Source organism: Dromiciops gliroides, chromosome 4 (assembly GCF_019393635.1).
Source record: "Dromiciops gliroides isolate mDroGli1 chromosome 4, mDroGli1.pri, whole genome shotgun sequence".
In the NCBI taxonomy this organism is placed as follows: domain Eukaryota; kingdom Metazoa; phylum Chordata; class Mammalia; order Microbiotheria; family Microbiotheriidae; genus Dromiciops; species Dromiciops gliroides.
The window spans coordinates 72,195,573-72,213,088 of NC_057864.1; the positions used below are offsets into that span (position 1 = coordinate 72,195,573).

General features: G+C 37.7%; 1 protein-coding gene across 1 annotated transcript in view; it reads left to right on the plus strand.

Moving 5' to 3' along the window:
• Window positions 1-17,516, plus strand: part of AXDND1 (axonemal dynein light chain domain containing 1) — a 117,938-nt gene that overhangs the window by 76,719 nt on the left and 23,703 nt on the right. Inside the window, exons 18-19 of the mRNA XM_044003127.1 lie at window positions 8,313-8,521; window positions 14,873-14,969. Of these exons, the coding sequence (XP_043859062.1) occupies window positions 8,313-8,521; window positions 14,873-14,969 (306 nt within the window). The remainder of the gene's footprint in view (window positions 1-8,312; window positions 8,522-14,872; window positions 14,970-17,516) is intronic.

The window sequence follows — 17,516 nt, forward strand, 5'->3', positions numbered from 1 at the left end:
AGCTAGTAAGTGTTAAACGTCTGAGGCCGGATTTGAGTACTCAGGTACTCCTGACTCCAGGGCCCATGCTCTATCCACTGTGCCACCTAGCTGCCCCTCCAGTACTGATTTTTTAAAAAAGAAATGTACTGATCACTAAAATAGTCTAGATAAGAAAGACCCAGAAGCAATAAAAAACAGTAGCCAAATGTTTGCTAACCCAATTACATAAATATCCCTTTTGGACAAGAACTGTAACAAAAAAAAAAAAAAGGGAAGTAGAATAGCAGAAATTAGATTTATCCAACATGTTACTCTAGCATCTTACATTTAGCACTTAGGTAGCACAGTGGCTAGATAGAGCACAGTACCTGGAGTTAGGATAACCTGAGGGAAAATGTGGCTTCAGGCACTTACTACGTAAACCTGGGTAAGTCACTTGAACTCTGTCTGCCTCAGTTTCCTCATCTGTAAAATGAGGATAATAATATCACTTATTTCCCAGGGTAGTTGTGAGGATAAAATGAGGTAATATTTATAAAACTTTGCAAACCTTAATACGCTATATAAGGCTATCTATTACTTATTATTATGCACATATCACAAAAATCCATACAGATCAAGATGTAAAGGACACATCATGAAAATATTAGAATAAGAGAACATAATTTTCACAAGTATGGCTGGGGGAGAATTCTTGACTGAAAGGGGTAAAGGAGACATAAAAGATAAAGAAAACAATTTTTATTACAAAAAAATTAAAAGCTTTTGCATAGAGTAACTGTAGAGTATGGAAAATATTTCCATCAAGTATATCTGATAAGGGTCTGAAATCTAAATTATATCAGAATCTACACATATACAAATAGCCAACTGATGTAGCCAAAGGACATGAATAATTTTCCAAAAAATTACAAAGCACAAATGGCCATTTTAAACATGCTCCATATCATTCATAGTAAGAGAAATTCAAATTCCAAACAAGTCTGAGGTTTTGTCTCATACCCTCCAAATTGGCAAACTGACAAAATAAAAACATTGTCAGTATTGGAAGGGTTATAAAAAGACAGTCAGGGGGCAGCTAGATGGAGCAGTGGATAAAGCACCGGCCCTGGATTCAGGAGTACCTGAGTTCAAATCCGGCCTCAAGACGCTTAACACTTACTAGCTGTGTGACCCTGGGCAAGTCACTTAACCCCAATTGCCTCACAAAAACAAAACAAAAAAACAACAACAAAAAAAGACAGTCAGCTAGCATTTTTTTCAATCTTTTTGTTTTGTTTTGTAGGGCAATGAGGGTTAAAGGACTTGCCCAGGGTCACACAGCTAGTATGTGTCACGTATCTGAGGTTAGATTTGAACTCAGCTCCTCCTGAATCCAAGGCCAGTGCTTTATCCACTACACCACCTAGCTGCCCCATTTTTTCTTTTTTTCAATCTTAACAGTATCTTATTTTTTCTACTTACATGTAAAGATAGTTTTCAACATTTGTTTTTATAAGATTTTGAGTTTCAAATTTTTCTCCCTCCCTCCCTCCCTTCCTTCCTCCCTCCCCAAGACAGAAAGCAATTTGGTATAGATTGTATATGAACAATCACATTAGACATATTTCTGCATCAGTCATGTTGTGAAAGAAGAATAAGAACAAAAGGGAAAAACCTCAAAAAAGATCAATTTAAAAAATTGAAATAGTATGGTTCAGTCTGCATCCAGATTCCACAGTTCTTTTTTCTGGATGTGGAGAGCATTTTCCATCATGAGTCCTTTGGAATTGTCTTGGTCATTGTATTGCTTAGAAGAGCTAAGTCTATTGCATCAACTAGTATTTATTATCTACTATGTACCAGGCACTGTTCTAGGACACTTACAGTACTATACTCTTCGTGAAGTTGCAAATTGTTCCAACAATTCTGGATATCAATTTGAAATTGTTCAGTCATTTCAGTCATGTCCAACTCATCTTGACCCCATTTATTTTGTTTTTGTTTTTTTTTGACAAAGATACTGGAATGGTTTGCCATTTCATTCTCCACCTCATTTTATAGATGAGAAAACTGAGGCCAACAGGGTTAAGTGACTTGCCCAGGATCACACAGCTAGTAAGCATATGAGGTCGAATTTGAACTCATGAAGATGAGTCTTCCTGACTTCAGGCCCATAACTCTATCCATTGTGCCATCTGACTACCCATACCCATTTTGGAATTAGATCAGAAAAATGACTAAACTGTCATTTTACCCTTTTATCCAGTGCTTGCATATGCACCAAAGAAGTTAAAGAGAGAAGCAAAGGTCCATCCATTATATGGCAAAATATTAATAATAATCTTTCTTATAGGAAGGTACTTGGAAATAGTTTTAAAAACTATGCTATGTGAATATAATGGTATATTACTATGCAGTGAGAAATGACAAATTCTTTTTTTTTGTGGGGCAATGAGGGTTAAGTGACTTGCCCAGGTTCACACAACTAGTAAATGTCAAGTGTCTGAGGCTGGATTTGAACTCAGGTCCTCCTGAATCCAGGGCTGGTGCTTTATCCACTGTGCCACCTAGCTGCCCCCTAGAAATGACAAATTCATAAATATGTGATGATGTTGATAATAGATAACCCTTATAAAGTGTTTTAAGGTTTCCAAAATGCCTTACAAATATTATCTCATTTTATTTTATTTCCACAATAACCCTGGGGTAGGTAGGTGCTGTCATTCCCATTTTACAAATGAGGAAACTGAAGTGGACTGGTTAGTGATTTGACTTGCCAATGTCTGAAGCCATATTTGAGCTCAGGTCTGAGTCCGGCATCATTCTAACTCGTGAACCCAGCTGTGGTGAGATTTGTATGATCTGATGCAGAGCAAAATAAGAACTAGAAGAAGATACACAGTGATTATAACAATGCAGTGAAATGACCGCCAAAAGAAGATGCTTTTTAAAAATAATGATGGGGGGCGGCTAGGTGGCGCAGTGGATAAAGCACCGGCCCTGGATTCAGGAGTACCTGAGTTCAAATCCTGCCTCAGACACTTGACACTTACTAGCTGCGTGACCCTGAACAAGTCACTTAACCCCCATTGCCCTGCAAAAAACCAACAACAACCAAAATAAATAAATAAATAAATAAATAATGATGGGGGCAGCTAGGTGGCGCAGTGGTAAAGCACCGGCCCTGGACTCAGGAGTACCTGAGTTCAAATCCGACCTCAGATACTTGACACTTACTAACTGTGTGACCCTGGGCAAGTCACTTAACCCCCATTACCCTGCAAAAAATAAAAAAAATAATGATGAGTCAAAACCAGATGAGGAAACATACCTTCCTCTTTCTGCAGAGAGGCTGGAAGAAGACCACCAGGGAAGAGTTTTGTAGACACTGTTAGATAGCTCACAGTATGGAGTAACCTTGCTTAATTGGGTTTTTTTTTTTGCATTAAAGGGAGGGTTGAACCTTGGGAAATTGGGATAGGAAGGGGTCTTTCCTCAGAAATAACTGTGATATAAAGACTAAAAGCATAAATGGAATAAGTTTAAAACAAATAAACCAACCTATCATTGCTTGACTAGGAAGTATTGGTTGGCACATGCAGCAGTGATCAAAACCATCAGTCACAATGGATACATGCAGAGGGAGCACCTGTACCGAATACAGTTATATATCCTGCAGGAGTTGTCAGCGTAATTCCCTCCTCAAGTTACCACGTTTCTATTTTCTGTTTTCCTGTTGATTTCTTCCTCTAGCAGGATGGAAACTCCTCAGAATAGAGGTGGTTTTGTTTTCATCATATCCTTTCCTGCTAAGTTCCCAACATGGGCACCTCAAGTATGGTAGATGCTTGAAAAAATGTTGATTTGGACTGGCTGATTAAAAAATCCTTCTTGCTGGTGATTGTACTGTTTCATATGCAGTTTTCTCTCCAATTGTATTTATCCTGAGCGTTCTCTGGGTAAGGTAAAGGACTTGATGTGTTTGGAGATCCTTGAGTAGCACTTGCTTTTGTACCTTTCAGACATAGTTATGCTGCAGTGTTATGCATTCTAGTTATTTGTGTACCTATTTAGTTTCCAAATTCTTGTCTTTCAGTTTCAGCTTCCACACAGACATACAGCACCCCCTTGAAACAGCTATTTGATGGCTTTGCTGCCACCATCCAACTCTAAAATGGAGAGAACAATGTCTGTTCTTGAGTATTACATAAAGATATGATAAGGGTTAATAAATACTTCTTCAAAATATCTATGTTGATTTAAGTAAAGCTACACATCAGACTTAGTACTGAATAGTAGGACAGAACAAGAAAAATTAAGAAATGGTGCCTTCGTTTACTCTTCTATTCTCCAGGTCAGTTTTTTTTTTTGTTTGTTTTGTTTTTTGTTTTTTTTTTTAGTGAGGCAATTGGGGTTAAGTGACTTGCCCAGGGTCACACAGCTAGTAAGTGTTAAGTGTCTGAGGCTGGATTTGAACTTAGGTACTCCTGAATCCAGGGCCAGTGCTCTATCCACTGTGCCACCTAGCTGCCCCAGGTCAGTTTGTTTTGGGAGCAGGGCTAAATTAACTGGAGTCAGCACAGTAGAATGGAAATAGAATGGAACTAAGAATGAGAACACTTGGATTCTAGAGCTGAGTCATCCTGGACCCTGAAATTCCACTGTGATCATGACTTCCTTTTCTTTTATCTGTCCTACCCTCATGCAGAATTCACTCTTCACTTCACTGTGACTTCTGGTACTTCAACCCATCCTGATACTTGCAATCTTTCTGTCTCAGAATTAACTTGACTCTGGGGGCAGTTAGGTGATGCAGTGGATAAAGCACTGGCCCTGGATTCAGGAGGACCTGAGTTCAAATCCGGCCTCAGACACTTGACACTTACTAGCTGTGTGACCCTGGACAAGTCGCTTAACTCTCATTGCCCCTCGAAAAACAAACACAAATTATCCTTTTCTTTAGTTTTATATCCTGTTCATAAATTGCTTTCAATAAAATGTAACTTCTTTGAGGGGAAAGATTATTTCGTTTTGACCTGCCACATAGCAAATGTTTAAATAAAGAAGATTCTCTGTCAAGCTTAAGGTACTATAAAGAGATTGTGATGAACAGGATGCTATCAGGAAAGCCTGGAGAGACCTACATGAGCTGAAGCAGAGTGAAATGTACTGTATACAAAATAACAGCAACAGTGGGGGATGATCTTCTGGGAAGCATGTGGTTGTTTTCAGCAAGGCAATGATCCAATGTAACCCTGAGGGACTTAGAAAGATTGCAGCCCGTCTTCAGAGAAAGAACTGATAGTATCTGAAAACAGATGGAAACACATTAAATTTTTTTTTCATTTCCTCTTTGACAATTCCTTAATCTGAAGTTTTTTTTTTTTTACTGTTTTCTCTCACAACTAGCTAATATGGGAATTTTTCCATGACTACTCATGTATAACTTATTTTGAATTGATTGAGTTCTTGTGGGTGGAGGGTGGTAATGGAGGGGGAAAAAGAAGTTGGAACACAAAATTTTTTTTAAAATTGATGTTAAAATTTTGTTTTTACATATATTTTGGAAAATAAAATTCTATTCAGAATTTAAAAAAAATACTATTCTTTCCCCTGTTTCTTCTTTTGACTTCCCTCTTTTTATCAATGGTACTCAGTCCTCCATGGTTGCAACATTTTTCATCTCCTTGATTTCTCATATCCAATCTGTATATAATCAGTGACCAAGTCTTGTCACTTCCACTTCTGCCACATCTCTGACCTCCATCCTCTCTATTTCCACTACCACCACCCTAATCCAGGTCTTCATTAACACCTGCTTAAACTATTACAACAGCTTCTTAAGAGGTCTTGACCCCAACCTCTAATTCATACTATAGACCAGGGCTTCTTAAACTTTTTCCACTTGTGACCCATTTTTGCCCGAGACATTTTTACATGACCCTAGATATACAAGTATATAAAATAAGTATACATAACCTTTTACTGCTGTCAAAGTTTTTGTGACCCCCACATTCAGTTACGTGACTCCCTATAGGGTTGTGACTCATAGTTTAAGAAGCTTTGTTATAGACTGCTGACAAAATAACTTTCTTTATGCATAGATCTATTCATTTATTTCCTCTGCTCTTTCAGTGATTTCTTAGTGCCTAATGAGTCAAGTTCATTCTTCTTTGCTTGGCATTCAAAATCCTCCATAGCCTATCAGCTTTCTAGCTTATCTCTTTTAATTCTTCTTAGTGCTTTCATTAAATTAGACTACTCTCCATCCCTAATTACATTCAGTGCTTTTTCCCCATGCTGTTCCCTGTACCTAGAATGACCCTTCTTTACCTGTTAAATTCTTACCAATACTTCAAAATATAGTTTAAGTGCCACCTTCTCCATGATCTCACCAGTCTCTAACCTTGGACCTTAAATAGCACTTGATTTTGCACCTTTCTGACATATTTATGATATAATGTTATGTATTCTTTTTTGCACAAAAGTATTTTATTATATTCCAGTTACATGTAGAGATAGTTTGCAACATTTGTTTTTATAAGATTTCTAGTTTCAATTTTTTCTCCTTCCCTCCCCTCCCTACCCCTTCCCCAAGACAACAAGCAATTTGATATAGGTTATATATGTACAATCATAATGTTATGTATTCTAATTATGTGTGTACCTGTCTTGTTCCCCTATTGGACTCTAAGATCTATGATCATGGGGACTTTATCTTAACTTTGTATTTCCCTAAGTACTGGCCTCTGCACATAGATACTTAATAATACATTAATGTAGGGGGAATCTAGGTGGCTCAGTGGGTAAAACCTCAGACACTTGACACTTACTAGCTGTGTGACCATGGGCAAGTCACTTAACCCTCATTGCCCTGAAAAAAAAGTCAAAAACCAGGGAAGCCAGTAGGTGGAGGCAATGAGGGAGAGGATTCTGGGCATGGGGGAAAGCCAGAGAAAAGGCACACAGTTGGAAGATATAGTGTCATGTCCTAAGAATAGGAAGGAGGCAGGTGTTGCTGTGTTGTAGAGTATGTGGAGAAGAGTAAGGTCTAAGAGAACTGGAAAAGTAGGAAGGGATGATGTTATAAAGGGTTTTAAAAGGCAAACAGAGGATTCCAATCCAAGTCTTCCTGATTTCAACCCCAGTGCTTAATCCATTTCACCATATTGCCTCTTAATGAGGGTTTGGTAAATTGAATAGGCAAGTTGCTTAACCTCTCTGGGTTTCAGTTTTATCACATGTAAAATGAGACCATTTGATTAAATGATATGTAAAATTCTTTTTAGTTCTCCAGCTTTAACATTCTTTGGTTTCCTATCTGTGAAATAAAGCTCAATCATGAATATATAAAATAGACACTTATTTGTACAACACTGTTTGAATTTAATAAATCATGCATTTTAATTGGGGACCTAGGCTTTACAAGTTTTTAATTTAATTTAATTTTTTTTTTGGTTAAATTTTAAGTTCTGAACTGTCTCCCTCTCTCCCTCCCCATTCTGCACCAGAGAGGGCCACTATTTCACACATATATGTATGTATATGTATCCATACCATACATACTTCTATTTGTCAGTTCTTTCTCTGGAGGTGGATACCATCTTCCTTCACAGGTCCTTTGTAGGTGATGTGAATATTCATGATACTCAGAATACCTTAATTATCCACAGCTCTTCTTTGAACAATATTACTATTACTGTATAACATTCTCTTGGTTCTGCTGATTTCACCCTTCATTATTTCATGCGAGTCTTTCCATGTTTTTCTAAAATCTGTTCATAATTTCTTATAGCACAGTAATATTCCACCACAAGCATTTTTTTTCTTTTCTTTTCTTTTCTTTTTTTTTTAGTGAGGCAATTGAGGTTAAGTGACTTGCCCAGGGTCACACAGCTAGTAAGTGTTAAGTGTCTTGAGGCCGGATTTGAACTCAGGTCCTCCTGAATCCAGGGCTGGTGCTTTATCCACTGCGCCACCTAGCTGCCCCCGCAAGAATTTTTTAAAGGATATACCCTACTATGCTGATGTATCTCCCATTGCACTTCCTTTTGAGAAAACAGGCCTCTTTAAATGGTTGCAGAACAGTGCTCTTGATCAATGTCCTAAACAAACCTTGAGATAGGAAAACAGGAGCTTCCTATGCTGTCGTGAGAAAAAGAGACTGGAGCTATGTTATTGTAATGAAGCTAGATATTGGATTTCACTTCACCAAGTGCCATAGTATCATTAAAGTCAGGACCCAAGGCTAAACGCATCTTCAACACTTGAATGCAATATAGGTTTAATAAATGTTAAATGGTTTATCTGAATTCTAATCCTTTTAAATGATATTTTTCTTTCTACAGGTGAATGAACTTCATATATCCATGATTAAGTGGATGGTAAATTTGCTCATTTTAATGGTACCTAACTATACTGATGAGGATTCTCTCCCAAAGACTGAACAAGATAAAAGTGATGAGGAAGTTCGTCTTCATACAGGCATTGCTACATTGGAGCTAGAAGGCATGTCACTAGCAAAAATGTTGGGCCGATTCTCTATCTATATATTCAGGTGAAACTCTGATGATTAGCTTTATACCTGTAAAGATAAAATATACATAAAGTAACAGTGATAAGGCTACATTAATTTAACCTTGAAAGATATTTTCAGGAAAGAAATTTATATTTAGCCCCATATTGCTTTTTTAAAATTAAAACTTTTTTTTTATCAAAAATTGAATAAAAGCCTACATGACATGCTCATCTAATTTATAGAAGACACAAAATGGGGAAGAATAGCTGTCATGTTTGATAACAGAGTCAGGATCTCAAAAGATCTTGACAAGCTAGAGCACTGGGCTAAATATAAGAAGATGAAATTCAGTAGAGATAAATGTGAAGTATTGCACTTTGGTGCAAAAATCAGTTTCATGAGGACAAGTTGGGGAGTACGATTAGAGAATACTTTGTCTAAAAAGGCATGGGGGTTTTATATGCTCAATATTAGTCAATTTTATGATAGAGCCATCAAAAGTTAAGCAAAACAACATGATGCAAACTTGGGCTAAATTTAAAGAGCCATAACTTCTCCAGGAATAATGAGGTGACAGACTCAAAGGATGCTGCCACTGTATGTTTGTGTTTTGAGTACGGTGCTCAGGTCACAGTTTTAAAAGTACATTGATACAACTATATGAAAAATGCTTTAAATAACTACAGAAATGCACATTGAAACAACTCTGAGAAGAGGTACAATTAGAATGTCAGAATGAGAGGAAACATTTTTGTCTGGCTCTCCCAACACACCTTCTCTATAACAACCTAGAAAATATGCCAGATCAAATTCTGATTGGGAAAGCCAAGCAAAAGTCACAGTGAGTCATTTTTCAAGTCCAGGACAGCTTAGGCAGATAGAAAGGTTTGTGGACACTGAGGTGGAAGCAGTAGCAATGCTGAAGCCAGGAGCATTCCGGCTCCCAGAAACATAAAGGGAACTGGGATGTCATACCAAGGCAGAAACAGATTCCAGGGCACCTTTGAACCATCACTGGGAACAGAAATGACTAACATTTAGCAGCACTGTCACCCAATACCCAGTTCTGAGCCACAAATCCAATATGAAGAGGAATGGCCATAACTGCTCATGGCCCCTGGAAGAATACTGCACACAAAACAAATTTCAGAAACGTAGCTATGTGGCTCTGACCCAGGAGCACAGCAGTGACACCATTATAACCTTTAGCTCAACACATTAGTCTTCAGTGGAAAAACCAGAGCAGGAGACTAAGAATAAAGGGGAAACAGTTATTACCTGAACCTGCAGAACCTTCCAGTGGGCTAACAGCAACTGAGTCCAGAAATTCTGAGTGTACTGAAACTCAACTACACACAAGCCAGTAGACCCAAACTTGAGTTAAGGAACTTGTAGAACCCAGACTAGCAGGGTAACTAATAGATCTCTCCCTGGACCACCCCACTTTTGAAGAACTGAAAACTTGTAGGCCTCTAGATTGAACTGTAAAACCAGAAAAAGTTCAGGCCAGACATCTCCTTTCCCCTGGCTTCAGAAGTGAGCTAAAGCCCAATACTAACATAAAATCCAAAGTCAAGAAGTAGACTGGAAGACTGAGTAAACGAACAAATAAACAGAACCTGACAACAGAGAGCTATTATGTTGATGTTGTAATTGAAATAAAAGTAAACTGAGGCATGGAACTCTGAGCAAAATCAATTTATTAGCAAAACATGAAATTACTAATAAACAAGATCTAATCTCCTCAGGAAGTTAAGACTTTAAGTGAGGACTGACATAATTATTATAGACAAAGAAGGAGGAGCATCCAAAAAATATATAGAAGGTAACATCATAGATGGCAATAACATTGATGTCTTTTAAACTTAACCCAGAGGGGAAGACTGAATTTCTGAACTGAAGAAATTCTGAACTTAACTCAAAGAAACATGACTTAATCAGTTATACAAAATGTCAGTGGTTGATACAGAATAGAATCAATTACAACTTGGAATTAATTCAATGTTTTCAATGATGAGACAGTTGACACAAATGAAGATGACAATTACTTGAAAACAAAGTCTCAAGAAAAATGCAGATAGGATACAAAGCAAATAAGAATCCCTAGAAGAGTTAAAGCAAGAGCTAAAGAGAAAAAGGAGCAAAAGAAAAAAATTTAAAAACCCAAATAAGAGTAGTAGAGGGAAAATGAAAAAATAAATGAAAACTAACCAAGAAAGTTGCATTAACAGTTCAGTAAAAGAGGAATAAAACCTTGCTGAAGAAAATAACTCACTGAAAATTAGAATTGTCTTAAAAATTGAATTAGAAAACTAATGACTCTATGAGACATAAAGAAACAATAAAGTAAAAAGGCTGAAAAAATAAAAGAAATTATGAAATCTCTGATAGGAAAAACAACTGACTTGGAAAATAGAGGAGAGATAATTTAAAAATCATTGGTCTTCCTGAAAGTCATGAATAAAAAAAATACCCTAGATATCATATTTCAAGAAATTATAAAGGCCCAGATATCTTAGAACCAGAGGACAAAGTAGAAATTGAAAGAATCCATTGAATACCTCTTAAAAGAAACCTCCAAAAGAAAACTTTTAGGAATATTGTAGCCAAAATGCAGAATTTGCAAGGTAAGGAGAAAATAGTACAAGCAGAAAAAAAATCAAGGACCACGAAATCCGTCAGGATCACACAAGATTTAACAGCTACCATTATAAAAGAATGGAGGGTTGGAAAATGATATATTTCATAAGGCAAAGGAGCTACTTTTACAACCAAGAATAAATTACGCAGCAGACCTGAGTATAATTGGGAGGGGATGGATATTAAATGCAAAAGAGGATTTTCAAGCATTCCTAATTAGAAGACCAAAGTTTAGTAGAAAATTTGACATACAAGCAGAGGACTGAAGAAGTATAAAAAGGTAGATATAAGTGAGAAATCATAAGAGACTGAAAAAGGTTAAAGACTAAATATGTAACCTGTCAAAACTTTAACATTATCAGGGATTTTAGACTAATTAGAGAACTCCAGTGTGATTCTATTATTTTTAAATGATCTTAAAAGAAGAATAGAAAGTTGGAGAAGAGGAATGCACTGGGAAAGGGAGAATGGGGGAAATTATCTCACATAAATGGGGTATGCAAGGAAGAGTTTATATTATGGAGAGATAGTAAGAGAACAGGCAACAACATTTGAGCCTCACCCTCATCTGAATTGGCTCAAGGAGGAAGTAACACACAAACATAATTGGGTATTGAAATTCATCTTGCCAAAGAGAAGTAGGAGGAAAAGGAGTTAAGAAAAAGAGGGTGTGAAAGAATAAGGAAGATGATAGATTAAAGGAGGCAGTAATTAGAAGCAATGTGCCACCTAGCTGACTAAACTATACTACCAAACTATAATCATAAAAAAAAATTGGTATTGGGTAAGCAATAGAGTGGTTAATCAGTAGAATTGTGGATACTGTTATTTGTTATTTTGAGTCCTTTGAAAGGTACCTTAGCTCAAGTTACTGATGGGTCTTGTATAGAAAAATTTCCAAAGCTTCTAGTTTCCTATTCACTCCATGCAAAGCTCAAGATTCTGTCATGATGATTTGAGTTCCCTTTTATTAATTTTTATTATGTTATTCCTCCTGGAACATTTTGGCTAACTGAAGATTCTTTTCTAGAAATATTAAACTCACCTAGCTATAACTTGTCTCATGGAATGGGGTTGTTGTTTGTCCTTTATTCCCAAAGAGGACCATGACATTGGAGTGTTGTCATGACTTGCACTGAATTGGATTTTAAGTTAGGGAGGGCTGTGCAAGGTCACCAGCCTCATTCTCTCCTCCAGAGCCATCTGGGTCCAGTGGCAAGATATACATCAGGGCTACTGGAGATGGACCCAGATGTTGTTTTTTGAGGGGCAATGAGGGATAAGTGACTTTCCCAGGGTCACACAGCTAGTAAATGTCAAGTGTCTGAGACTGGATTTGAACTCAGGCCCTCCTGACTCCAGGGCCGGTGCTTTATCCACTGCACCACCTAGCTGCCCCTGACCCAGACGTTTTTTAAGGCAGTTGGGGTTAAGTGACCTGCCCAGGGTCACTCAGTTAGTAAGTGGATATTTGAATTCAGGTCCTCCCAACTTTAGGAGCAGTGCTCTATCCACTGAGCCACGTAGCTTCTCCTCATGGAATGATAATATTAAGGGAAGAATTTTTGACATTCTTCAGATAATAAGTCAAAAGGGAGTTTTGAACTTCCCAGGGTGATTTAACTATTGTGAAGGGATTCTCCTGGACCTGACTCTGTAATTATTTTTGAGGCATGTAAATCTCCCCTCTCAATCAACCCATTGTGAACCTTCTAAATGTAGTTTATTTTTTAACTTGACTTATTTTATCTATAAGAGTCTGTTTAACTAGGTTTTTTTTTCCTTAGGAGATATATGAGATTATGAATCTGTTTAATTAATTTTGTTCAATTTTTACAGCCTAAGGGGAAGTACTAAATCTGTTCGACTTTTATGGCCTAAGAGAATGTATTAGATTGCTGTATGTTAAAAATTATTTTTCAGGGGCGGCTAGGTGGCACAGTGGATAAAGCACCGGCCCTGAATTCAGGAGTACCTGAGTTTCAAATCTGGCCTCAGACACTTGACACTTACTAGCTGTGTGACCCTGGGCAAGTCACTTAACCCCCATTGCCCCGCAAAAAAAAAAAAAATTATTTTTCTATCTCACTGATGTAAATTTTTTTTTTACATATAAGGTATTTTATTTTTTCCGTTACATGTAAAGATAGTTCTCAACTTTTGTTTATACAAGCTTTACAATTTCAGATTTTTCTCCCTCCCCCCTCCCCTAGACAGCAGGTAATCTGATATAGGTTATATCTATATATCTATATACATATATATATATATATATACACACACACATATATATCCATAATAACGTTAATCCTATTTCTGCATTAATCCTGTTATAAGAGAAAAAATTAGAGCAGTGATGCAAAACCTCAAAAAAAAAAAAACAACAGCACCCAAAACAAAAGAAATAGTATGGTTCAATCAGCATCTATCCTCCACAGTTCTTTTTTTTTTTCCTTGGATTTGGAGATCCTCTTCTATTATGAGTTCCCTGGAACTCTTCTGTACCATTGCATTGGTGAGAAGAATATAGTCCATCACAGTAGGTCAACACTCAATGTTGATGATACTGTGTACAATGTTCTTCTGGTTCTGCTCATCTCACTCATCATCAGCTCACGTAAGACCCTCCAGGTTTCTCTGAACTCCTCCTGCTCATCATTTCTTACAGCACAATAGTATTCCATTGTATTCATATACCACAACTTGTCCAGCCATTCCCCAATTGATGGGCACCCCCTTAACTTCCAATTCCTTGCTACCATGTAAAGAGCAGCTATAAATATTTTTGTACATGTGGGTCCCTTTTCCCTTTCCATGATTTCTTTGGGAAAAAGACCTAAAAGTGGAATTGCTGGGTCAAAGGGTATGCACAACTTTATCGCCCTTTGAGCATAATTCCAAATTGCTCTCCAGAATGGTTGGATCTCACTGATGTAAATTTTAAAAAGCCTACTTAGGAATCTAATCTTGTTCGGGGGTTATTTTTCTAACTCATAAACCTGTGTTTAAGACAATAAAACTCAGGTTTTTACTTCTATAATTTCTGTGTTATAATGGGTATATTCAGTAGCAGTAACCTACCACATGAACTAAAAAATAAGATATTTCTCCCATGGTCTGGATATTCTTTTTTTTTTTGGTGAGGCAATTGGGGTCAAGTGACTTGCCCAGGGTCACACAGCTAGTAAGTGTCAAGGGTCCGAGGCCAGATTTGAACTCAGGTCCTTCTGAATCCAGGGCCGGTGCTCTATCCACTGCGCCACCTAGCTGCCCCTGGGTATTCTTTTTAATGAATAATTCAATAAATCATAGAATCTGCAACATCTCACCCAACTTGAGGAACTAGTACCTAAAATGAGGGTTTGCTAAGTGGTAACCTAATAGTTACTACAAGTGCCTCAAAATTCAGGAAGCTGAGTTCCCAACCATTAGGATTTAGGCTCTTTCTTTGTCTCAGTCTCTCTCTTTTCTCTCCACACACATATGCATACATATATTTATAGACACATGAATGTATACATATACAAGCATACATACATATACCAATGTTATCAAATGGTAGACAAGATACAAACATTAGAGGTTCAGTATTAAATTGTTTTCTTTGCTAGGTCCGTATTAAAGAAATTATTCATTGCTACAGTAAACTCTTCTTTCTTTGAAATTTAAACCAAAATTTCCAATTTCCTTAAAATTTAAACTAAAAATTTCCAATAATGCTCACACTTTGGGAATATTCTGTTTCCTCAGTTGTTGCAAAAACACAGTGGCAACAATGGCTATGAAGAAAGCAGCTTCTTTAGATCCAGATGCTAATAAAGAGGTTGAGGATCTGGCAAATATTAAGGTAATCTTCTTTCCAATATATGCATTAATAAAACAATTCTCACTCATTTTATCCCAGATTATAGTAACAGGATTAGTCTAGGAATAATTCACTTAGAAATCTTAGAGCCCATCAAGGATTCAAAAGTTTCTGTCCAATAAAAAACCCCAAACAATCCTAAAAGCTCTTCTAAATCCCAAAAGCTAAATTCAAAAATGTTTATGGTGAGTTTAGGACAGTCTCCTGATGTCAACTTTCCAAATTATTCCTAATTCTTTCTATTCAGGTCATCAATGCTATTTCCCCCCATATTTTTCCCTCTAAAAGAGAAAAGAGGCAGCTAAGTGGTACAATGGACAGAGCACTGGAACTGGAGTCAAAATGACATGGGTTAAAATTCTACCTTATTACCTGTATGACTCTGGGTCAGTAAGTAAGCATTAAGTGCCTACTGTATGCCAGGCATTGTGCTAAGTGCTACTGGGAATATAAAGGAAGGCATAAGACAGTCCCTGCCCTCAAGGAGCACATGAACCAACAGGGAAAGACAACACATAAAAAGAAACTGAAGTGTGTGTGTGTGTGTGTGTGTGTGTGTGTGTGTGTGTGTGTGTGTGTGTGTAATCTCCTCAGAGAGTCTGGGAGAAGCTCCCAGATATCCACCCCACCCCTATTCTTTCTTTTTAAAAAAATTATTTATTTATTTAAGTTTTCAACCTTTGTTTAAATAAGATTTCCAATTTCCAATTTTTTTCCCACCCTCCCCTTCCTATCCCCCTCCCCTAGACAGCAGGTAATCTGATAAAGGTTATATATATATATATATACACATATATGTATATATATATAATATTAAACATTTCTGCATTAGTCATGTTATACAAGAAGAATCAGAGCAAGAAGGAAAAACCTCAAAAAAAAATAAAAACAACAGCACCCAAAACAAAAGAAATAGTATGATCCAATCAGGGTCCATATTCCACAGTTCCCCCCCCCTTTTTTTTCTGGATTTGGAGAGCCTTTTCCATCATGAGTCCTTTGGAACTCTCTTGTACCGTTGGATTGGTGAGAAGAATCTAGTCTATCACAGTTGATCAACACACAATGTTGATGATACTGTGCACAATGTTCTCCTGGTTCTGCTCATCTCACTCATCATCAGCTCATGCAAGAGCCTCTAGGTTTGTCTGAACTCCTCCTGTTCATCGTTTCTTACAGCACAATAGTATTCCATTACATCCATATACCACAACTTGTCCAGCCATTCCCCAATTGATGGGCATCCCCTCAACTTCCAATTTCTTGCCACCGCAAAAAGAGCAGCTATAAATATTATTGTACATGTGGGTCCTTTCCCCTTTTCCATGATCTCTTTGGGAAAAAGACCTAAAAGTGGTTTTTTTTTTTTTAGTGAGGCAATTGGGGTTAAGTGACTTGCCCAGGGTCACACGACTAGTAAGTGTTGAGTGTCTGAGGCCGGATTTGAACTCAGGTACTCCTGACTCCAGGGCTGGTGCTCTATCCACTGTGCCACCTAGCTGCCCCAGAAAAGGAGATTCTTAATCATCTGGAGCTCCAAATCTCTTAAATTCATAAGGTTGCCTCCTATGCTGGAACTGTCCATCTAAGGATCTCTGGTCACCTGTGTTCAGGCTCCTCAATCATACACTTCTTTTTTTTTTCTTTTTTTCTTTTTTTTTGGTGAGGCAATTGGGGTTAAGTGACTTGCATAGGGTCACACAGCTAGTAAGTGTTAAGTGTCTGAGGCCGGATTTGAACTCAGGTCCTTCTGAATCCAGGGCCGGTGCTCTATCCACTGTGCCACCTAGCTGCCCCAATCATACACTTCTAACTGTGCCTGTCTTTTATCAAGGAGTCTACCAGAAAGTGTTGGTGGCAAATGTGACACCAGAAGAGGCTCAACTCCAAGGATAGCACATGTGTCACCATAAAAGGCCCATCTCTAGGCATACTTGATGGTGGAGTGTGATCTACCTAGCCAGAACTGATTATAGAGGGAGGATCCCCCAACTGTACTCATTACAATTGTGCATATTAAAATTACCAGGAGTTATTAACAGGGCTTGGGTTGGAGAAGAAAACTTCAAACCAGCTGTTAAGTATTGAGGAAGGAGCAATTGTCCTGGAATTCAAAAGATGACAAGGGCAAGAATCAGGTCAGAGTGATGTAATCAGACAGCCTGGATTTCAAAAGGGATTGCTGAATGAGAGTGGCAGAGCAAGGATTCTATACATAGTGATAGGGAACATGCCCAACCCTCCTCCTGACACAGGGGTCTGGAGGCACAAGAGAAGGAGCAGCCACCATTTAAAAGATTCAAAAGTGGGTCCCTATTAACTCAATCTCAGACAAAGTCCCCGGTTTGGCATTTAAAGCTCTTCACACTCCAGCCCCTTATCTTTCTAGTCTTCTTAGACCGTACCTCTAGGATTCAGCTACATTGGCCTATTTCCTGTTTCTTGAGCGTGACTCTCTATTTCCCATCTCTATACCTTTGCCTTGGTTGTTTCCTATGCCTGGAATACTCTCACTCCACTTCTGCCTCT